Below are 25,938 nucleotides of genomic sequence, written 5' to 3' on the forward strand. Positions count from 1 at the left end.
AACTATTATAATATTTTTAACTATAGAAATTTAATTAACTTGAATAAAACGAAATAATGTGAAAAGTAACCAAAATATATTTGAAAGTCAAAATAAATAAAAACACATATTTCTTTACGTAACTGGGGCACCTCCAAAAATGTTCCGAGTGCCTCCAATTTTTTAACACACACTTTTTACATTTAAGAAGAGTTTACACGTAGGGCCGTATCGAAAAATTTTTCCAAAAAAAAACTTTTTTTTAGGGGGTTGGGGCACCTGAAGGGGTTGATTTAAAAAAAAAATTTTGGCAAAAAACTTACTTTTATGAATGGCAACTTTTGCCACCCGCGCTATTATCAAATTCGAAAAAACGTTTTTTTCGATCCTACCTACTGGTCATGCCCTGCACTTTGTTCACCTAAATTTGAAGACGAAAAGTTTATAGGCGCGGGGAAAGAGGCGAGGTGATAGACTGTGAAATAATATAATCTAATAATTGAACGATATTTGAAACAGGTTTTTTATTTGAATAAATAATGACAATTGGTTTGATTGGTTTTATTTTTAATATCGTAAACATAATAATGTATTTCGAATAAGTGAGAAACAACGAACGATGAATAATTTTAATTTTCAATGTATAGAAATATATTTATTGAAAAAATATAAACATTGATGTATACAAAAGAATAAAGATGGGATAAATAAAGCATCAGCGTATCCTAAGCATGGGTACTCTTTGTAAAAAATAGTGCCGGACCTATTTATCCCACTAACCCTTAAAAATTTTTCTAGAATTATATTAAAACACAATGCAGATAACGGGTCTTCTTGGCGAACACCTTTTTTTACTTATAATTCTTCTGAGACTGTACCGTTGCATTTCACAGCAAAAATGGTTTGATTAATTGTCATTTTTACCAATCTTACTATTTTTTCTGGCACTTGGAATTCTTTTACCGTTTTTAGTAGTTTGTTTCTATGTGTTGTATCATAGGCGGCTTTCTAATCAATGAAAATACTTGTGCTGTGCTGAAATGTTGTATTTATAGCAATTCATCAAAATTTGTTTTAGTATAAAAATTTAATTTGTTGTTGATCTTCTCTTACCAAATCCTCTCTGGTATTCTCCTAGATTCTTCTCTACATATATTTTTAATCGTGTATGGCGAGCACTTCATTATATTACCTCTAACAGAGATATTCCTATTTAGTTTGCGCTTTCAGTTCTATCTCCCTTTTTGGTCTATAGGAACTATAATGGATTTGTTCCATTCTTAAGGTTCTAGCATTAGCTCACTATGTTGGCTTATTAAAGCTTCTCCTCCATATTTTAAGTTCTCTGCCATAATGCCGCTCCCCGGGAGCTTCTTTAATTTTTCATAATAATATCTTTTATTATTTCTTTAATATTTTTTCTCTTGTAGGATTTGGTATTTTTTTTTATTAGTATCTAAGGTTTAGAAACATTATAATTTTCTTCAATAGCCATTCCGTGATTTATCATCTCTTTGAAATATTCTTTCCATCTTTCACATATTTGGTCTTCCTCAACTATCAGGCTTTCTTGCTTACCTTTTACATCCATTTCCCCGATATCCAGTTTTATTGTGTGTTTTAATTTTTTTCAATACGCTTTACTTTTTAATCCTTATAATTTCGTTTGGGCGCCCTTAGGATTTTATTTACTTTTTTTTGTTTTTCACCTTTCTAGATCGTCTTGTTTTTGCGATCGCAAATTTTTTAATCTCAAATCTGATCTTCTTTTTAGCTCTGTTCTACATTCGTTAGTGAATCAGTGGTTTTTCTAAATATTTTTGATCTTAGTATGTTCTTCGACCTTGCTTCCTTTATAGTGTTTGTCATTTTCAAGGACTTTGTTCTTCAAGGACAAACGTACTTTGTACTTTGTTGTATGTTACTCACAGTAATACAATCTTGTTTGGCGTAGATTTTTTGTATCATCATCTTGGTGCTACATTCTGTTCTGTCCCTTGCTTGCATTTACCAGTTGCCTACTTCGATCTTTTCTAATTTCTAAAAATAAATGAAAACAACAATAGTCACTGCATCTTCAGAAATTTTTTTAAAATTACGAACAATTAAAAATGACTGGATAACACATGACATCTTAGATCCAATGAAGGTTCAGAGGCAGTACAATTTCAAAAAAAGAGAAAAATTAAATGAAATACATAAAGAAATCCGAAAAATAATTAAAGTAGCAAAATGCCGATGGTTACAAGAATCCTTTTTAGAAATTAAGAAACTGGCGCAACGACCTGAAAGCTTGCATTTGCATATTAAATTAAAAGAATTAACAGGCAAAACCGAACTTATACGCAAAATATATTGCAAGACTCTGTTGGTAGAATTTTAAGTTATGTTAAAGAGCGCTGCAATTGGAAAATTACATAATACAATTATTAAAAGATGACCAAAGAATATACCAGGAAGTAACATCTAACCGAGATACTGGCCCACCTATTTTAATCTTAGAAGTTCAAAAGACCATCGATAAAGCAAAACGCAGGATCTGGTCCTGACGAGGTACCTGCAGTATTGTTACAGCTATTAGATGAAGAATGTTGCAATTATCACCTCCTTCTATAAAATGATATATAGCAGCGGTAAATTACTAGAAAACTCATTAGAATCTATAATAATAACTATTTCCAAAAATAAAAATGCCAGACAGTGCAGTGACTATCGACTTATCAGTTTAATGAGTCACACAGAAATATGTAACTGCTACGGAAATATTTTTTGCAAGGAGTTTAACATTGGATTTAAATACGCAAAACGGACACCTACAAAACATGTAACTCTCTAAATATTCAAATTAGAAATGATGGCAGTACAGAAGCATCAGAAGACAGGTTAAAGACTCAACTTCAGCTACATCATCTAAGGGCCGAAGCTTTGCAAAAAAGCCTAAAAGATAAAGTAGAAAATGCTAAGAGAACAAAAGACACACTTGTCATCAGTTTTGATTTACAGCAAGCTCTACCTGTACCTTCATTAACAGTTGGTCCTGCTTTTTATTTACGAAAAATCTGGACCTATAACTTAGGAATACATGACTGCGTTAAAGATATGGGATATATGTATATGTGGCCCGAACACTTAGCAAAACGTGGAAGTGATGAGATTGCTAGTATAATATATAAGCATTTTAAAGGAAATCCTACTGAACATAGGAAGCTTGTTGTATATAGCGATAATTGCGCTGGACAAAACAAAAATTGGACCGTCGTATGTCTGTGGCAACAACTAGTTAAAGAAAATGTCTCTGATACAATAGAACATAGATTTCTAGTAGTGGGACACACGCATCTTCCTTCTGATCGTGTCTTCGCAATTATTGAAAAACATAAACGCCGTTATTTAAATCAGGTGTAGATTCCTTTAAGCAGTCTTAAAATCAAAAACGAAAAATCCTTTTAATGTCAGTAAATTTTAAAATTCTTATTTTTTAGTCGATATACACAAAATAATTTAATTAAAGATGATAATTTAATAAATATTATGTATCAAACATGTTAGAGATCTTCCTAACGTTTAATCAACAACAATACCGCTGAAGATAACAAGAAAAAAAAATGATAAAGTAACATTCTGTAAAAAATTCCCGCATATTTTGCAAGATAAGAAAAAACCCACAAACTTGTTAGTGGGTGTTAAAGGATAATAATTGTAAATTGTGATATTCTTTTCCTGTATAATCAAACTTATAAATAGCCAAACCATTTGATTTTATTTTAATTATTCACAATGATCTCGTTTGTGGTTCTTCTCTTTATATGTGTCAAGTTCGGCGAATCTGTTTTTCTGCCTGAAAAAGTAAGTAAGTTTTATAAACAAATAGGAATTAGTTCACATTATATAACTTATATTTCGACAAACAAAAATCATTTTTTAAAAATTATTTATATAATTAAGTTCATTTAACTGGTTTCAAGTACAAACTCATAGATTAACAATATAATCTAAAACATACTACTAAATATGCTGTTACGACAATATTTTCACATCCTAGTTTCGCATATAAAATGAGACTATGCTAACTGTGGTATTTCTCATGATACAATTAGCCCTTGTTAAGAACGAATTTTAGGATTTCCCTCGACATTATTTATTACAATTGGCTCCAATTATTTTTTAGATATTTTTTTCTTGTACATAATTACAGAAATTACAATCAATGAAGTACAACAATAAGGTCATTTTGTTAAATATCGGTGTGTTTATTAAAGAAATATATTTTTATTCAAAGTTAATTTTTGGGTTGTTCACAATAAGTGGCTGGCCAAATTTTTAGTCCAAAAAAAATTATTATGCCTTGAAAATTGTTTTAGAGGATCTGTTTCCTATGCGGTAGATACCTACTATAGTTTTAATTGTTTGTTAAAGCTTCTTAATATAAATATTTTTGGTTATTTAGGGACTAGCTAGGACATGATAAAACTTTATAATGTGTGCAAATGTTATTTAAAAGTTGGTATTAAGCTATTTTCTTGTGGCAGAGCAAATTAAAATATTGATGCTATATTATAAAAAATAAGCAGATATATGACATGTTACAACTCATTCTTCAAAAAAAAGTGTATGAAAAACATTAAGCTAGGAAAAAAGAGAACTGCTTGGCAGCAAAACTTAAGAAAATTGTTCTCAACAAGTCTACAACAGGATTATTCCGAATATTATAATCATTCTCTTTGACTATATCAACCCATTTTACTGGCATGACCTGCCTAAGCGTCTCCTCCCAGGTCGTCGTTGTTCTTCCTCTACTATTTCTTTAACGAACCTGATGATCAGTAATTTTTTGTATTGGGTGATTACTTCTTTTATCTTAGCAACAATCCCTAGCTATCCTTAATATACTTATTCTAAAATTTTTTTTGTCACTGCACTCATCCATCTAAACATTTTCATTTCTTTCACATTCATTTGTTGTTTCTCTTTCTTTTTAACTGGCCATGTTTAATTCCATACATCATAGCTTGTCTTGTGGTTGTTTTATAGAATTTTTCCCTCAGCTTCATCGGAATTTTTCTGTCACAAGATAAACCACTTGCTTCCTTCTACTTCACCCATTCAATCCTAATATTGTACTGCATAGGTACTTAAATTACATAAAATTATTAATTTTGACCATCCAAACATATCCTTTTATTTGTAGTAACTTTCGTGTTTAAATAAACATTTCAAATACTCTGCTTTTGTCCTTTTAGCTTTTAAACCTTTTTCCTCAAATACTTGTCTGCACTGCTTCCGTTTTTGTTCTTAATTGCTTTTACTATTCCCTGCTTATACTACATCATCAGCATACATTAAGCACCAGGGAATGTTAAATTGTAGTTTCATCTCATATACATCAGCTATTATCTGATCCACCAATAATGAGAAGCGTTGAGCTTTGGTGCAATTCTACTTTTACCTGCAATTTTTGAATGTCTCCCAAACCTGTCGTAATACTAGCTGTCATTCCCTTATTTAAGTCTCTTACAATATTCACATATTCACCGAGGACTCTTTTATTATTAAGGGTCCACAACAGAATCTCTCGCGGAACTCTACTATATGCTTTTTCAAGGTCAATGAATATCACATAAACGTTTGTTTCTTTATTCTCCGATTTCTCCATTACCTGCCTTAAAATGAAAATTGCATCTGTTGTTGACCTGCCTTGTATAAAGTCAAAATGACTATCGGATAGTCATTTTGTACTTTGTACTTATACTTTGTTTTATACCTGCCTAGTTTTGTGAACAGATACTACCTGACTGCTTCTCCATTTTCTGGCATTTGTCCCACTTCCATAATTTTATTAAATAAGTTAGCCAACTTAGTCCTGTATCCTCAAATGCTGTCCACCTCCAGGAATGTCATCTGGTCTAACTATTTTATCTTTCTTTATTTTTTTAAACTGTTTGAACCACTTTTTTGTTTAATATTTTGGTAACCAGGGGTCACTAGTTTCACTAACTCAACTGATTTTCTGTCAAATTCTTTATTTAGTGAAATGTCAAAAGTTTTTTTCCATCTCTTTTCACGTCCTTTCCGTAAAATAGTATTTTATTATTTTTGTCTCGGGTACATTTAATGTTAATTTACTTTTACATTGTTTGCCCTATTTATGGCTATTTAATATATCGCACCCTCAGTGCAAGACTGCAGTAAGTCAAAATAAGTAAGTTTCGAGATAAAGACGATTTTGTTTATTTTCGTGCTAATATCGGTGAAATAAGACATAAGTTTTAAGAAAAATTAACATTTAATTATGATTTTGCATGCTTTTCAGCCTATATTACATTAACCAAAAATAGAAATTTAAATAAAATAATATTTAGTATTAGAATTTTAAAGTTACAACACTTTTGCACGGAGAAAATTGTAAAAAGTGTAGACACATTTTATGTTAGTTGTTGTCCTTTTCTCGTATATAAGATACGTATATATACTTTAAGATAACTGTTTCCCTTTCATAAGAAAAAATACTTTTTGGCTGTAAATAATTAGTCTTAATTTATGTGTTTTTAATCCAATCTAATAAATAAATGGTCAAACGACATCGCACACATTTTATGGAAAATATACTGTCACACAAAGGACATAAAACTTACATGAATAGATTGGTCTCGTAAATCTTTGTTTATTGTCTCGGCCGTTAATGGAATACGTAGACACGCTGTATATTAAAATTAAACACCACAGATATAGATATTAAAATAACAAATATCTTACTTTTTTTGTGCCTTTCATTGCTTGTTATCAAAACCATTGCAATGTTCCGTGCAAAACTGTTGTAACTCTGTTACATTAGAATTACAATAGTTTTGCACGGAACTTATGTTCAAAAACGTAAAATAGTTAAACTGTTGTTGTTGTAATATTTAGCCGGTTAAGCATTTGAAAGTTACTAAAGTTTTACAGGGGATAGATATGCATGTTTACAATCGAATTCCATGATGACTTCATTTTCATAAAATTTTGAGTTACTACAGTCTTGCACTAAGGGTGCGATATTATTGTTTGTCGTTTCCTGGTATCAGGTTGATCGTGTAGATTTTTATACGCTTCTGCTTTAGCTTTCACTACTGCTGCTTTTGCTTTTATATTGGCGACTATATAGTTCTCGATATCTGTGTCTAACCTATTTTCTTGCCACTATACAATTTTCTGGTTTTCTATTTTTTCTTGAACTTCGTTTGACCACCACAAGGTCTCTTTATTCTCAAGTCTTAATTTTCTTTCTTTTAAAAGAGTGTGTTAACAATCTAAATCATCACGTTATATGTGTGTATGTTTAAAAGATTGTTATTATTATTATATATAATCAAGGGCAGAGGGACAAGTTCCTATTATGCCCAAATACAAAGAAATTTTATGAGTAACCTACTAGTAAATTACAAGATTGCAAAAAAAAATAACAAAATTACAATTTTTGGTTCAAAAGAAAAATAATATTGTAACTATAGTATAAAACGGTCGTCTGTTTTTAAACGAGTTGGTAGAGGAAGCAGAGACATTGTTATCATTAAGGTTATTTAAGCCCTCAAAAACTTTAATTGCTGAAAAGTTCTGTCTTGATCTTTTAGAAAAGTTTTCTTTTTTAGTTTAAACTGATGACCTCTGAGGCGTTCATCTTGATTTATGGTAAACATTTCATCGAAATTTTCAAAATTGAATTTTAATATTTTAAATGTTGTAATTAAGTCTCCACATTATCAGCGAAGATCAAAAGAAGTTAGGTTAGCCGTACTAAGTCTTTCTGCATAAGAAGATCTTTTCGGTCCCAAAGGAATTCGAGTGGCGTTTCTTTGAACATTTTCCAACAAAGTCTTGTCTCGAACCAAATCAGGATACCACGTTGGTCCAGCGTATTCATTTATGGGTTTTACATAAAGAGTGTAAAGTTTACAGAATGATTGCATTGAAACTCTCGAAAAACGCATCTGAATAAGATAAGATGGCGGAGGTAATATGGCGGACCAAGTTGGGCTGCTGTTTACGATGACAAAAAGGTCGTTGTACGAGAATCTAATCGCTGCCCATTAACAAAGTCCTACACAAGTGGATTATTTTTACCAATTCAAAGCACTACACATTTTTCCGCACTTAAGGGTAGTAACCACTGAGAACACCAAGTTAAAATAGAGTCCAAGGTCATTTAAAGGGTTAGCTGGTTTGTGATAAGATTGGCATATAGTTTTGTATCATCAGCTTAGAGCGATATTTTGCTTGAACCGTAATAAGAAACACCGCTGGTATAAACCCTAAAAAGCGGTCCAAAGACAGAACCCTAAGGCACTCCACTTTCCACTAATATGTCCTGTGAAAAAGATTCGCCAACTCTAACTTCGTAAAGTCGATCTGTCAGGAAATCATCTATCCAATGAAGTAAAGTACCGCGAACTCTTAAATGTTCTAGCATATATAGACGTCTCACTTAGGTACACGGTCAAAGGCTTTAGAAAAATTTAGATAAACAATGTCGACCGGCTGCGAACTGTTAAGGGATGACGTCCAGTCGTTAACATAATATAGAAGATTGGTTAGAGTGGAGCGACCAGAGACAGATCCCGGATAACATGTTTCTGGAGAAGGAATTTGGACATCTCCTCGGAAATAATGGCTTCCATGACTTTGCCAACTACTGGCAGAAAGCTAATCGGATGAATTGTTGGGGTCGAGTTTGCTGCCTTTTTTAAATGGGGGTTAAGGATGCTAATTTCCAACTAGGGAATAAGGAGTTCTGGATGAAAGAAGTTTGCATAATTATCGTTAAGGGTATCTGCGCATCTTTTTTAACAGTTTTGGTGTTAAACCATCAAAACCAGATGAAGCGACTGTGCAAACTTTAATTAAGTATTATTTGACATGATCCACTGTGAATTCTTGCTGTAAGGATGCGTAGGTAGCTATAATTCGATTCTTTAGTAAAAACCTGTAAAAATGCTAAAGACAGTTTCGAAAAATTATTTGTCAGAGAAGCATAAAGTATGGTTGGGTTTTTAAAGTAGAGGAATAGAAACTTTAGACGTCACGGACGAACGTATATATTTGTAGACTTTTTTAATGTTACCACTTTTAATATCATTTGCTTTATATTTTTGTGTTAGAGTTTTTAGAGATTTTTGTACATTTTAGAGATAAATAACAAATACACAATACACATACCAAAATAGTTGCTTCTTATTTAAATTAAAGTTTGGTTAAAACAATAGGATATTTTTAAATAATAAATATACAAAATATTATAACTTTAAAAAACCGGAACGTCTAAGTAAAACACTTCTGTTGTAATTGGTATATTTATTTAATTAAAATTAAATTTAAAAAATTGAGAAGGATCAAGTTTAAAACGTTTTCGAACTAATCAGTCCATCTTCAGTGATTCTGAAAGCAAGTAATCTTACTATATTAATAAAAACGTAACTTAAAATTTTTACTATTACATGAAAATATGTGTTTAATAACTTACTTTGTAGTACTTGCACAATATTCTCAAAAACAAAAAGTGGGTGGGTTGTAATGAATTAAACCACACTTAAAATTATTAAATTATCTGGCAATATGTCGATGAACTTAGATTCCTACGCCTACTGGGAACATAAGTCCCTACTCGAAAATGTTTTCTATATCCGAACTGTAGGTATGGTAAATGCTAACTAATTTGATATGTCGAAAGTAATAATTGACTGTTTACAGCGACAATGCCATTCGAAACAAGATTAACAGTCCATTTTTAAAATATGAACCTAGTCAATGACCCTTATGTTGACTACGTATGAATATAAATTCGATTAGTTTATTAAAATTAAGGCAGTAGCTATTATTTTTATTAATATTTATACGTATTTGTTTATATTTTATGAATTGAGTATAAAATTAAATTAATCAGAAAAAGAGGAGCACATTAAAAATGAATTAAATGGTTTAATAACTAAATGCGAAAAAAAAAAATAATTTTTATAGATTACTGTAAATTGTATTGGAATGTGATTGTTAACTTAAGGTTATGTTGCATTACTCATAAGAGACAGTAAATAATCGAAAGAGTCATAAGACAAAATTTGGTAGTGACAGTGATGAACGAATTATGGTAAATGTCATAAGTTAAAAATGTAAATTGTGAAATTGAATGAAAAAATATTAAAGAGACAAAGGAGGACACTTAATGATTATTGAAGTAATGCTTTGTCAGTATAATGTATTAATGTAAAATCAAATTATATAAAATGATATAAAATCTTTATGGTCAAGAGATTATGAATAGAAAATAAATTAAGTATTATTTGGTGTACTGTTATAAATATGTAAAAGGAATATTTTATGAAGAGTGTCATGGCAGCCAAATGTTGAAAGTATAAAATAAACTGTTCAAGAAATAGAAAAAAAAGATTAATAATGAAAGACATGACAGACTGAATGAGTTAATATTTCGTTAAGAAGGAAGTAATGATAATGGTAACACTAGAATAAAAGTAAAAATTAATTATTACAAAGTATGGAAATGTGTTATATTTGATATTCAAGAGATTAACATGAACAAGAGGGTCAGAGTAGTAGAAAGAGAAAAATATTGGATGATTGATAGTTGATATTAATATGAGCTAGGTAAATTAATTGTAGTTAATTAGGTAAAAAAGTATGATACAAATAGAAGAAATTATGAAGTTATTAATAAGTAGGTAAGCAAAATAAGGTATGAGAACTTATTGAGTAAAATTAAGAGAAGTATGGAGGTTAAGAAATTAACTGTCGATGGATGGGAACAAAGTTGCGGTTGAACGAAGTCTGTCTATCATGTCTTTAATGATCTAAATTTTCGTACAGATCTTAACGTAATACGGTTAAAAAATAATAAAAGACGCTAGAATAGTAAATTCTTTTTGAAAAAGTCGATATTTTTTGAGGTCTTCATGACTGACAATTCACAAAATATACGTCAAAAAAGTATATTTTTAAACGGTTTTTCCCGAATTCCAAAAATTGTGATATTATCGGGAAACCGTTTGGATATGAAACGAAGCTTATAAAACAAAGATATTTTATGTATTATTATTATTAACTTAATATTAATAAAGTTATGGCTGTTTCAAAGTAGACTTTTATTCACCGAATACAAAAATACACACATATGATGGCGAATACCTGAAAAACGGTAAGTTTTTCATACAAAGCTTATAGAAACTTTTAAAATATTTTAAAAAACCTTTAAAATGACCACTAGTAAAAGTGGTTTGCATAAAACTTTAGGTAAGTTCTAGTTAAAATAAAGTCCGCTATATTTTTTGTAACGCTAAAAATAAAAAACTCATCCCACACTCCCAAATTATTCTGGTTGAAACTATTTGTTGTTCATTTACTTTTTTTTTATTTTTATATAAAAAAAGTTTTAAAAGTTTAACTGGAAAAAAATCCGAGTTTAAAATGATGTCACTATTTTCGAAAGTTCTCAAAAAATCTTTTTGAGATTTGTTTCAAAATAACTCAACAACTAAAAAAAAGAAAGGAAAATGCTAAAATATAAAACGGCGTTTTTTTTTAAGGTATTTCGATCTTTTTTATTTATTTAAACTAGAATTTAAATGAGATAGGATTGTTTTAATGTTGTATTCGCATGAGTTTAGCACAATCTTTAAGCCCTTTCAGCGCGAACCTTTTTAAAACGAAAGGCTTTAAATTTAATATACAACATCTTGTAGTTTATTTTAAAAGCAACAAAGTGTATAACAAATTTTTTTCAAGCGTTTCGTTTTGAAAAGAGTTGTGATGGAAGGAGTTGAAAGTGCTAAAAGCATGCGAATACAATCTCTAAACCGTCATATATCGTTTATTATTATATTATTAAGCTTGTAGAAAAAAAAAGTCACAATCTTTAGTAAAAAAGAAAGCGGTTTATTTTTATTTAGGGTTTTTTGTATTTATTTTTTAGTTGATAAATTATTTTGAAAATAAAGAGGAGTTTTTGAGAAATTTAAAAAAATAGTGTCTTTATATTAAACCTGGATTTTTTTAAAAACTAAACCTTCCAAATCAGAATGTAATATTTTTATGTAAATGAAGTAAATTATAAATGAACACTGGCTGGTTTTGGCGGCGGTGAGGTTGTTACTTTTTGCGTCACAAAAAATATAAGCGGACTTTATTTTAGTAATAAATTAATGACCTTAATTTTCATGCAAATTTTTACCATGACCACTTTAACCGTGGTAATTTTAAAGGTTTTTCAATGATCTTTAAAACATTTGCTATAAGTTTTCCATTAAAAACTTTTTTCCGGTTATTCAATATCACGTTTATGTTTGGATTTTTGTATTCGATGAATAATAGTCTACATTCTAACAACCATAACTTTGTTATTGCTAAGATTATGCTAATAATAAAACATTAATCTCTTTGTTTTATATTCTTCATTATATATCAAAAAATATATTTGCGAAAAACCGTTTAAAATATGCTTTTTTGATATGTAATTTGTAAACTTTTAGTCACGAACAACTTCAAAAATATTTACTTTTTGAAAACACTCTTAAGAACATTTTTGTCTTAAAATTTACAATTATTGTAATGACTACCATGATTTTTTTTATAAACTTTTTTACCGTTCAGTAGGGGTGGTAACCACACCCAGAAGACAAGCACATATTTAAGTAGGGTACATTTTGATCTTTGATCTATTTTTCAACTACCGTAATAATTTCAAGCAAATTGATGTATGTAAAAAAATTCAGAGGATTTCTACTATTTTTACTGTCACATCCTGGACTATTTTATAAAAAGTACTATTGGATAAAATGTGATGTGATGTAGCAACAACTTAGACAATTTAGGAGGCTAAGATTGAAGAAGATGCAAGAAAGCCTATATACAGGAAGGAAGAAGGATAAAATGTTTTCTGTCAAATTTGTTTTCGGTTTATTTTTAATCTCTTATATGATGAGGGCCGTTTCGAATTTAGAATTATATTTTATTTTCAGGTATCAGCTGCAGAACCTGTTAATGTAAAATTTACAAAGCTTTTAGATGTCAAGGTAGAAGGAAAGGCTAATTCGTGGAAAAATGACTTGGGAAGACTTCTTTATCCACAAAGTGAGGACGTTGATCTAGGTAAAACTATTATTTGATGTTAATTTTAAACTAACTCTATTATATTTAATCGCGTATGTATATACACACTATTGTTCAATTTATACGATTATATAGATCTGAGACACCTCTACGTATGATTTCTATAAACTAAAGGGCTAATTGACTTAATTCCATAAAATAGCAAATAAACTTAAACATATCACTTAAACCTTTCAATTCTTTTGATTTAACTTTTTAAACCTTCCGATTTTGGAAATAAAGTACAAAGTTAGACAAAGGAATCTTATCTTTTATCTAATCTTAACTTAATTCACTTTAATTTCATTTCAAAACAACAGTTTTTTTACTATATTGGTTTTCCCCAATGGCATTTCAATGTTGGGCTGGTTCTGCTAGCCTGATTTTGGTACGATATTTTGTTAATGTTGAGAAGTAGCTTAATGTGGTCCTGTGCCTTCGAAAATGACCAGGACCACATTTACCTACTTAAAAACATTTAGAAAATATTTAAAATAATACTTACAGTGCAAAGTAGTAAGTGATTATTTAAATAAAATATGCAACATGTCATCAATACGTTGCCTCTGTTTAATGCTCTTTATAATTGTTTTAATGTAAACTTTTACCCTGGTCTTTTGCAATGCTGCCTTCATGTACTTGTAGTTTTTTTTATTTACACAAACATACCAGCCTCACATTGGCAAAAGATTTTTCTTTCTGCTCCATAAGTGAGTACAGGTAACACATATTGGTCAAAGATTCTCCTTTTGAGGCATTGATCCGATTTAAATACATAGTTTAATTTACCAAACGCTGTCCAGACAAATCCTATGCGACGTGGGAGCTCACAAATCTGGTTATCTCTGCCCAACCGAATTTTTTGTCTTAAGTACCTTTACGATGTAGTCTGCACAATATTTCTTCCATCAACAGCAATATTTCGATTTAGCACCAGATTAGTCATTATTTGCATCTTGTTCATATTCATCTTTAGTCCGGCATCCAAGAAAGCGTGATATAATTTTTCATACATTATTATTGCACCATCCATACGATCGGCTATAAGGACGATGTCATCTGCAAATCTTAAATGACTGAGCTTCTCTACATTTATATTGATACCATGCTCATTGAGATGTGCATTCTCACAAGTATGGTCTAAAAGCATCGTGAAAAGCTTTGGAGAAACGGTGTCTCCTTGCCGTACTCCTCGCTGTATACAGAATTTATTTGTTTCTTGTTCAGATATCCTACGCTAGCTGTGGTATTTTGGTAGATATATTTGATTATGTTAGTGTAGCGATGGTCTACTCGGCATTCTGTCAATGCTTTTATCAGCTTTCTCGTAGTCGACAAATATTAGTGCCAATGATTTGTTTTATTCTCCAAGTGGTCGTTAGTGCTGTATCCCGATCTAAGTTAAGCTTGTTCTCTAGCCTGAGAGAAGTATTATTTAGCGTCCAGTCTTTTTTTGATAATTTTTGTGAAAAGTTTATATATGTGTGAAAGCACACTGATAGGGCGTTAGTTTTTAAATCTGTTATGTCTCCTTGCTTGTGTAATAAAATAATGATTGCATCGTTTCATTAAAAACGAGTTTTTTCTTGGTAGATGCAATTGTGAAAAGCTTGACCAAAGCCTGGATAATTTTATTTCCACCTAGTTTGATCGCTTCGATCACTACTCCGTCATCGCCAATTGATTTGTTATTTTTCATTTCTAAAAGTGCCATTTTGATTTCGCATGGAGTTATTTCTGTCATTAATTCTGGTTTGTGATTTTGGGCAGGGGCTGATCTTGCCTTTTGTCGGTGCTCTCATATATTTCACGACAAAAAGATTCGACAACCTCAAGGATTTTGGTTCTATCAGTAGTAATGTTTCCATCTTTGTTTTTTATTTTGTACATACTTTTGTTGCCTATGTTGTTCGTATTTCGCCTCAAAACTTTTAAACTTTTGTTTTCTTGAATTATTTTAGTTATTTCTCTTGTATTGTTTTCTCCTACGTCTTTTAGGATTGACCGGTGGATATATTAATTTAATTTCTTTATTGTTGTGTAGTTGCAGCCATATTTTTCCGTCAGATGTCTTATTTTACCTATTAGCTCTTTGGTATTTTGGCTTAGTTTTTCTTTACGGATCATAACAGACGGGCAGCACTCCCTTTTCATTTCTTTTAGAGTCTTTATTATGACCAATGCGTGTTACCTGTACTCACCTATAAAGCGGAAACATTAACAATCACAAAAAAGCTAGTTAATAAAATTCGTGTGACTCAGATGGCTATGGAGCGCCAGATGCTGGACGTTTCTTTGAGAGACCGAATCCCAAACGAAGAAATACGTCGTAGAACAAAAACAACAGACGCCATAGAAAAAATCGCGTTGTTAAAATGGAATTTGGCAAAACACGTTGCAAGATTATTAGACAACCGATGGACAAAACTTATGTTACAGTGGAGACCAAGTCAAGAAGCAATACGGAGCAGGGGAAGCCCACCAACTAGATGATTTGATGACCTGAAGATGCAAGCCGCACAAGATAGAGACAAACGGAAAGAGCTGAGGGAGACATATGTCCAGCAGTGGACGCATACATGTTGATAATGATGACGCTGATGATATTCATTAACCATTAAGAAATATTAGAGGGAAGACATGCACAGACCTAAGATACATATTACTACATAAAAATACTTCACAATTTAGTATATAGTTTGGTTGTTTTGAGATTATTTAATAAATATATTAAATTTGAAGTCAGCACATTTTTTAAATTATCACTCAGAGCACAAGCCATCCTTTCATTGTTGTATACTGGACACTCGATTATTATATGTTTTAATTGAGTGTTGCACTTGGTACACATCAGAACAGCCTCCTTATTAAAGAAATGTTTGTGAGTAAGTAGTGTATGTCCTATTAGAAGTCGTTTGGTGATGACTTGGTCTTTTATTTTACTTAGTAAGATGAGTGTAGTGAGATGACCTAGGCATTCTTTGAGTTTGGTCTTAGTATGATCCTAAGTAATATTTTGTTCGGCATTTCTTGCCAGGGAGTTTACTTTGTTATTGCCACTTATTCCCATATGGGAAGGTACCCAGATTTAGCAAAAAGCTTTTCGGTCAGCCTGTAGATGAGATTACTCTTCTTCGATTTTAAGAGTTATAGCGTGAGTTATATATAACTGTTTTATTCCAAGTAATGAGATAATTGAATCCGTGATAATAACACATTTGCTTTGATAAAACTACATTTTTTCATGGCCTGGTGAATTGACGTAAGTTGTATCCGGTATATATACAACAATTTATTAAGATTTGTACGATGAACTTGATGTTTTTGCAGATATAAGCTGCAACATGCCCTTCATCATATTTTGAAGCATCAGTGAAGATTTACCAGTTTATTGGATATTTGGATATTGGATTTTTGCAAGCTGGATGGATAAGGAAAGAATGTGTGAAATCTTTGGGGAGCTCTTTTAGATATGTATCTAGTTTTGGAGGTTTGGTTATCCATACGAATAGGCATAGTAAGACTTATTTGTTTTAAACTAAAAACAATACGTTTTATGTGCTCAGGAAATGGTAGCATATTTATTTCAATGTTGCTGTAATAATCGGAGGATACATTTGTTCTGCAAAACATTGGAGGGTATAGTACGTCGGTTTTGTTTGGAAAAATTCTGCAACGAAATTTAGTGACAAAAGCTGGCTTAAGGCAGTTCATTAGCAAAAACTTGTAAGCTATTTACTGGACTGGTTCTTGTGGCACCTAAAACTAATGCATATGTTTTGAATGCAGTCAAGTGTTTCTAACGATCTTCTATTAGCAGTATCGTAGCATAAACAGCCGTAGTTCAATTTACTTCGTATTAATGATCTGTATAGAGTAAGTAAGGATGTTTCAGCCCCCCAAGAGGTATTTGACAGCACTTTTAGTAGGTTATTTTTGGATGGGCAAGAACGTTGCACATTATTTATGTGGCTCTTTCATTTTAAGTTACGTTCAAAAGAAAGTCCTTAGAAATTTTAATTTTTGTTAAGTTATACTTCTATAGGCGCGGTCGACTTTGGAAATTTGCACAGGAGTGAATCGGTGAAATCATTACATATGTAAGATATGAGTAAGAGAGAGACATTAGATATAGTTTCTCTCTCTTTCTCTATCGGGAACAAAAATGTTCCTTTTGTATATATATTTAATATTATATTATATATATATACATATATATATATATATATAAATATATATATATATATAATATTATATATATAATATTATATATATATAATATTATATATATAATATTATATATATAATATAATATATATTAATATTATTATTTATGTGATAGGTTTTTTATTATTTATTAAATGTTCATAATTATTTAAGGCTTTTGTATTTCAAAATAACAATTACAATAAATCACTGCATAACCGAGAACTGTCAATTTTGAAATACGTTACTGTTATGTCTAATTGGCAAATTTCTTACGTGTTTCGTTTAAGACGCTGGTATATGCCAGTTCGAATCCCAATTTGAATTTTCTTTTTTATTTTTAAAATATTTAAAAAACCTCACGTTAGTCTTATTAAATATATGAAATATACGCAAAAATGCTAAATTTTAAAATAAAATGAAAATTTACAATATAATCCGAGTTGTTGGTTTTTTATTTTTATCTTCCACAAACATTTTTTGAAGTTATACTTCTATACGCGCGTTCGACGTTGGAAATTTGTGTGTATTCGTGTATATTGAGTGAATCGACAAAATAAATACATATGTTAGATATGGGTAAGAGAGAGACAGAAGATATATTTTCTCTCTCTTTCTCTCTCGAGAAAAAAAATGTTTCTTTTCTAAACATATGTAATATTTATTAAATATTATTTATTATTTTTTTATTATTTTATTATTATCATGGTAAATTAAACATATGCGTAAGTTATGTTTATTGTCATTTTTAAATATTTATGAATATTGTATTTTAATTTGTATTGTATTAAAATACTGAATTATGTTGCAGTGTATTGTATTGTATTTTTATATTAATAACAAAATTAACAATGAATTTTACTGCAGAGTATGTGTAAAAATTTTATTTTGCATTCAACTCTTTTTATACATATATGAAAATAAAAATATATATTTTCATTAAACTATTGAATCAATCCTTCATTTACGATACTCCTATTACAGGTCAAATGTTTATATACAGCAAACGATGCACCATATACCTATATACATAATTTTTTTCTCTTTCTGCTCTCTCTTACCTATAGCATTACATATTGATTGTGCAGATTGACTCCCATATAAATTTGTAACGACGAACGCGTGTATAGAAGTATAACTTCTACCGGCGCCACACCCGCTTTTTTAATTGTCTTAGAATAACTCTGTTTGATCTTAATTAAAAATTTGGATATTTTTAATATTTAAAAATTGAGTAACGTGTCTTTTATTCAGAGAACACAAAACTCGTATTTGGAGACCAGCTTTCAGTTGTGTATAAGGCAGTTCGTAATATATGTGATTCCAGAGTTACATTGTTTGTTTTTTAGATAAAGGATCAAGTCATTTGATATAGACTACTAAATAGAGGTAGCTTTATTTGACTTAAAATGCTATTTATTACAGTTAGAAAGAGTGTTGGACTTATAGTAGATCTTTGTGGAGTGTCGTTTTGAAGTACTTGTCTCGAAAATGAAATCCATTGGTTCTAACTCGAAAAGTTCGTGCTTCTATAAAAATTTTTAATAGGCAGCATATGCCTTTAAACAATCTAAGCCCAAAGTGTTTTTAATATAAGATGTCACCATGTTGTAAAAAACGGCAATAAGTTTTTGATTGTGCAGAAAAGCTTAAGTAAAATTAACAAATATAAGCGCTAATCTTGGACATTTGCCAAATATTACATATAACGTTATTCTGTAGACACATTGTGCTAGTTTTATTGTTATTTAATTTATATTATGCTTGTAGGTACCAAAGAAGAGTACGTACAGGTTCCCATGAAATTTTCATTCGCAATCGATAAAATAAATACTTTACAGGAATACGAAAATACTTTTAAAAGTGTATTTGATCAGTGCAAATATCTGGTTGGAAAAAGTCAACCATGGTTTTGTCTTTTGAATCCAGCAAGAACATTGTCCGAAGCTGAACACGTATATCCAAGGAGCTGCAGAGAAATTTTAGAAAGCGGTAAGAAAATAGAAAGTTTTTAGAGTTTAACTAAATATATACTGGACTTCTTCCAATTTAACCAAAAAATATATAAAAAACTAACAGGTTTAGCAATGGGATCTCCATTATTACCTTTTCTAGCTGATATTTTTTGGACAGCTTAAAACTGAAATTTGTTAAACCCTATTCATTCTACAAATGCCCAATCGTCAACATAACCACGTGTAAGCCAAACAGAGTCGTACTGATGTTCGACCTATGTATCATATGATTTTTAAAAATATTTAATTTTGAAACTGTTAGTGTAAGAATTTCTTGAAATTTAATCATTATATCACAATTAAACTAAACTCTAAAAAATAACACGACCAGTAAATAACTTAACAATAACTATAACATAAATATAACACAATATAATTAACTTAAAAATCAACACGATACAATTTGAATTTAAAATGATGGCAAATTAGGATCTGTAACATGAGAATATGTCTCGCTTACGGTAATAAATTAATTTTTATAGCCTCTTGACGAATGAGACGGCGAATATCAACACGTGCTCATGTTTACTGATGGGAATTTGGTAAAAGAATATACTTTAGCAACAACAACTAAATGGTTTTTTGGTCAAGGTATGTTGATGATTGTATAGCTCTTATACAAGGAACCTAAGATGACGCTTTACACATTCTGGATGATCTTAATAACCTCCATCCTAATATCTCTTTTACATTGGAACCAGAATCTGACAATAAGCTGAACTTCTTGACTATAACTATATCTCTTAATAAAGATTCTCTTAAATACAATACATATTTACAGAAAACCCACCCAAACAGATCATGTTATACATGAGACATCTAACCATCCAACCCAACATAAAATGGCTGCTTTCAATAGTTATATTCACAGGTTACACAAATTTCCACTTTTAAATGATAACCTTAATTTAGAACTTAGTACTCTCAAGCAAATTGCGTTCAATAATGGTTATGATCCCAACATTATCCATAAGCTTCTAAATAAAGGTAAACTCAAAATTGCACAAAAGCTTGCATATTCATCACAATGTCTTCTTCAACCATATGCTTCTAACAACATTAGATATTTTCCTTTTACTTATATTAGCAACATTTTCAATAAAGCAGCTAAACTTTTTACTTCTACAATTGAAAACATCAAAATTTCCTTTCAAGTTACACAACACTTTAGGTTCCTTTTTAATCAACACCAAAGATAGGATGAACACACTTGACAAAAGTGGTATTTATAAATTAAAGTGTGATCATTGTGATGCCTCTTAAGTAGGTAGAACCATTAGAAAGTTATCTACTAGAGTTTCAGTACATTTGAAAAGACCAAACTCTTCAAGTTTTGGTCAACATTTATTATCTAGTAAACAAAATTTTAACGTTTCATCTATTCATCATCTATTCATCTGGTTCATCTATTTTATATGACATTAAGGAAAACTATTTGGAGTTGAATTTATTGGAAGATTTGGAGATCACAATGGAAACAAATGGAAACTCTCATTGTCTTAATACTTACATGAATTTAAATTATACTAAGTTTAAACCTATTTTTAAAAACTTTATTGCAGCTTCACCTCGTAGTGGACCTAGCTCGGCTGTTTAGACTTCCTGCACTGAGTGTACCCATTAAGAATATATTAATTTCATACTTTGATCAGCATTACTATTGTATTCTTCATTAATTTACAGAACTAGATTGCTCAAGTTCAATTGATCTATAGTTGGCGTTAATTACACTCTCCGCACCTCTGCGTAATTTGGACATACCAATTCCACAGTTGTATATTTCAACATCTCCCACTGTTGGTCAGTTGGTATTTAGTAACGCTTTTACATTAGTTTTATAGTTCTCCATTGACTGGGGGTTTAACTGAACTAATTGAATTATACCCCATTTATACACTGCTTTCAATTTTGTTTTAATTTTTAGTATTTCAATTTCATAGTCAGATTTTTTCTCTTTTTTACAGTAATGATAGTGCCTGGTAGACCATTTTATTGTAGTCAACCACCCACTGTCTAATAGATTGTTTAGTCTATTTCTTTTATTCACACTTTATGTCCACTTCATTTGCTCTCAAACTAACAACCTCATTATTACAGACAGGTGTAAGTGTGAGATCTGGATTATACAATCTAGTTAAATTAAAATATTCTATATGTCATATTTCATAAGCTGACTTTCTATAGTAGTGTTAGTTGGACCTTTGATCAATGCCAGCTTACTTACACAGAATTTTAACACGTGCAGATCACATATCCATGATTGTGACTGCCCATCAAAGTTGTCATATGTCACATGCCACCTTAACATTTCCGTTAAATACCATTCTCTCTCCTGTTGCTGACAAGAATGTAGCGTAGAACAATTTTTAAATAATTTTAAACTGTTTGTCCTTGTTTTAGTGTAGTGTTATGTACAATTTATGTTTAATTTCATGTTTATTACATTCTGCGCTTGCTGGATAGCCCAAATTTGACGAAGTAAGTTTAAAACGTTAATTACAAAAAACTTTTATCATCCATTAATCCATCCATTATCATCGAGTTTTTTTATCGAAGTTAATCAATTTTCTTCATTTAAATAAAAAAATGTTTCTTGGCTTATTTCAGATGCCCCTGATGACGCTGTAGAAAGCGAAAGTACTTGGGCAAGATTTGATTATTAAAATTGTGCTCGATATTTGCCTTTAATTTTTCAAAGTTCATTAATTCGAGCATTCAACCTTATATAAATCAACTAAATATATTATATCTACCACAATATATTATTTTTCAAAAACATGGCGAAGAAAATTATTTTTTGAGTGTGTAAAATAGTTGATTCCTAGCTGAGCGATTTCGGCTCACAAAGTCATCCTCAGAGCTATGCTACAATAAAATAACTAATATAAGTAACTAAGGTTTTACAATATTTCTTCTTTTTCTAGTGCCGTCTCCATTAATGAAGGTTTGCCATCACTATTGCAAATTCGTCTCTATCTTCTGATTTTTTTAAGAGCGTCTGTGTGTTTAATCCGGTCCAGTCACGAATGTTTTTCAGCCAGGATATTTGTCGTCTACCAAAACACCTTTTTCGTTCAATATTAACAGTCCAGGCACAATATTAACACAATAAAGAGTGAATATTAAATTTTACCATCCGATATCGGATTTACAGATTGAGTCTTTGGTTAATCAGAAATTTCCTCATCTTCAAAAAGGCTGCTCTTGATTGCTCTATTCTTGAGCGAATTTCTGATTTTGGATTTAGATCTTCCGTAATCCAGACTCTGGATCTGGATCTGGATCCTTGTAATGACTTTGCTCCTCTAACTGATAACCATGGTTTTTGTTTTCGTTGTGTTTATTGTTAAACCAAACTGTTCCCCAGTATCACAAAGTTTAGTAACGTCTGCAGGTCTGTGTCACTTTCAGCGATAATGACTGTATCATCAGCATAGCGGATGTTCTTTATATTTTCACCATTTATCTTTTTCCCTTCTGTGCAGTTTTCAAGTGCTTGCATAAATAACTCTTCGGACTTTATATTTAATAGCAATGGTGAAAGTACACAGCCTTGTCTTACTCTTCTACTTATCTGTTGGGCATCCATGTTAAAGTAAAGTTCGTGTAACCTTCTGGGTAAGGTCTGTCGCGCAAGTGCCCCTAACATGACTTAACGACTACTTTCTTAGCCAGGACCAACGGCTTTACGTGACCTCCGACGCACGATGCCAGCTCACAGTTAAAATAGAAATTGAAAATTTTGTCGGTGCCGGGATTTGAACCTGGGCCCTTCAGCTTGTTCAGCCAGTAACATAGCCACAGAGCTACGGCTGCCACGCATCCGTGTTATTTCCATCTAATGTTACCACAGCCTGTTGGTTCCAATAGAGATTTTTCACTATGTTAAAGTCATTCTTGTCGAGTCCTTTTCTCTTAAGACATTCCATAAGAATGTTAGGTTTAACATTCTAACTAACAGCAAACTGTCTATTACTCATATCCGCTTAGCATTTTCTGAATATCTTGCATGTATAATCTTTAAAAATTTTTTTGATAAGTGTGACATTAAGCTGATTAATCTATAGTCGTTACAGTGTTTGTGGTTCTTGGTTTTTGGTAGAGGAACAAAGGTCGATAGCAGCCATTCTGTAGGTATCTAACCAGATTTGTATGTGTTGTTAAAGAGTATAGTTATTGCACTTAAATTGTCTTCGTCTATAAGTTTAATCAGCTTGATATGAAGTTCATCTGGCCCAGGAGCTCTGCCAGATTTTGAGTTGTTTATTGCATGTTGGACTTCAAATTTCAATATTATTGAAGCCTCCTCGTTATCAATTTGTGTTGGTTCCGTTCTTGTGTCCAAAAAAAAAGTTCAATATATTTTGTCCATACTTGTTTACTTTGTCAATACTAGTCCATACAATGTTGAACTTATGCTTAATTTATAAAGTACCAGTAATGAAAAGGGATACCATTGGTGAAAATTGCAAAAAAATTTTTTAAAGGGTAAAAATTGTTCAAAACAACATTCAAAAGACAGCACATTAGACTTCACAAAAAACACCTCAATACATTCGACTACGCAACTTTTAGTGACAAAGTCCAGATGGCCACGTGTTTGTTTTAAATAGTGTTGTAGTGTTTATTTTAGCTGGTGGATACTAGACTAAGTTCAAATTTTGGAATTTAAAAAAAAACACTAGGACGCCTTAGGGGCGGTGAAAGCACAGGACAAGCTAATTGCTAATTGAGTGCCGGGGACCGCCCGTGCGGCGTTCAGTCAGAAATAAACGGATCTAATCTAAAAATTCAAACAAATAATCTAAGTAAACATTGTTTTGTTAGAGCACTCAAATTTTACAGTAAGATATAAAAAGAACATTAAATTAAAACACAAACAAAAAAATTAAATCTTATAATAAATTTACGAAAGAAACTAAAACTAAAGAAAACAAACCAAATTAACTTTTTAGAATGGAATTTACGAAAACATGAAGATAAATTATTATTTAAATGGGAATGAAGATAAACACAGTCCAGGTTGATTAGGACAGGTCTTATTGGGTGATCACCTGTTGTATTGGGTAAAGACCTGTAGTGTCTTTTTATACAGCTCCGTCATATAAACTTTCAAAAAAACTGTTAGAGATTATTTTAGAACACACTAAATTTTCACCTAAATTTACCATAAAAAATACAATAGAACTAGTTAATAAAATACAACATTTTCAGTTACCTAACAACCCCAGATTAATTTCATTTGACGTAAAAAATCTTTTTCCTAGTATCCCTCCTACAGAATCTTTTATTCTAGTAAAAAACCTTTTAGACCAAAATAGTACAAATCCAATCATTACATCTGAAATTTTACATCTTCTTGAAGTTTGCATAAACCAGGACTACTTTAAATTTAATAATGAATTATATACAAATAACAGTACAGGACTTATAATGGGCAATCCTCTAAGCCCATTGCTATCAGATATTTTTATGGATCATCTAGAGACAAAGATTTCAAAACATCCCATATTCAAACAGTTTTTATATTGGTGGAAATACGTAGACGACGTACTGGTATGTTTCACAGGAACTAACAGGCACCTCGACCAATTTTTATCGTATATTATTTCTTTTCATAGTCATATTGAATTTACAATAGAAACAGAACAAAATCAATCCATAAATTTTTTAGATTTAAAAATTACCATACTTAAAAACAAACATGACTTCTCCATATTTCATAAACCTACCCATACTGACACGACTATTCACAATTCATCAAATAGCAGTAAACAATGGATACAACGAACAAACAATTAATAAAATGTTAAATCAAAAACTACACAAGAAAGCCCTGAACTTAGTATTTCCACCACCAGAGAAAAAAACCCAGTACCTTCTGCTCGATTACATATACAGGCAAAATATCAACAAAAATAGCCAAACACATAAAAAAGAAAGGAATAACACCAGCTTTCAGAACAAATAACAACCTAGGCAAATATAATAAAAACAACAAGAGCCAACATAAAAAACACTTACACAGTGGTGTGTACAATCTTATATGTGGCGACTGCCCAAAAACTTACATTGGTCAAACAGGTAGAAATTTTAATAAACGAATAGCAGAACATAAAAGGGCTTTCAATAATAGAAAAACAGATTCTACATACGCACTTCACCTTCTAGATCATAATCATTCTTTTAATGACGAATTTAAAATTCTACACATTCAAAATAAAGGCCTTAAGCTATCTTTGTTAGAATCTATGGAAATCAACAAATTAAAAAACACAGATATAATAATTCTGTATGACCAGCTTGAGACAAACAGTTCTCCTCTCCTCAACCTATTTCATTAGAGACTATAAAGTGTAAACCCATGCCAAAAACAGATCACTTGAGAAAGGCAATTAGCCGAAACAGCTGTAGCCGAAAAGAATTTAAAATAAATTTTGTGGAAGTTTTGAAAACAAAGCCATCCTAAAACTTAAAGACAATAGAGCCCCACGAATCGATGAAATATGTTTGGAAATATATAAAAAAGAAGGTTATCATTTTTTTTTTGCAGCAATCCATAAACTAATAGTACTTATATGGCAGAATTAATTGGTACCAGAAGGATGGTTTA

At 30.9% G+C, this 25,938-nt stretch overlaps 1 protein-coding gene across 1 annotated transcript in view; it reads left to right on the plus strand.

Moving 5' to 3' along the window:
• The first annotated feature begins 3,751 nt into the window (after window positions 1–3,751).
• The window catches only part of LOC140445458 (microfibril-associated glycoprotein 4-like), a 29,080-nt gene continuing 6,893 nt past the window's right edge, over window positions 3,752–25,938 (plus strand). The window contains exons 1-3 of the mRNA XM_072537487.1: window positions 3,752–3,825; window positions 12,975–13,104; window positions 19,081–19,302. Of these exons, the coding sequence (XP_072393588.1) occupies window positions 3,757–3,825; window positions 12,975–13,104; window positions 19,081–19,302 (421 nt within the window). The 5' untranslated portion in view covers window positions 3,752–3,756. The remainder of the gene's footprint in view (window positions 3,826–12,974; window positions 13,105–19,080; window positions 19,303–25,938) is intronic.

This window comes from Diabrotica undecimpunctata, chromosome 7 (genome assembly GCF_040954645.1).
Source record: "Diabrotica undecimpunctata isolate CICGRU chromosome 7, icDiaUnde3, whole genome shotgun sequence".
NCBI classification, from domain to species: Eukaryota; Metazoa; Arthropoda; class Insecta; order Coleoptera; family Chrysomelidae; genus Diabrotica; species Diabrotica undecimpunctata.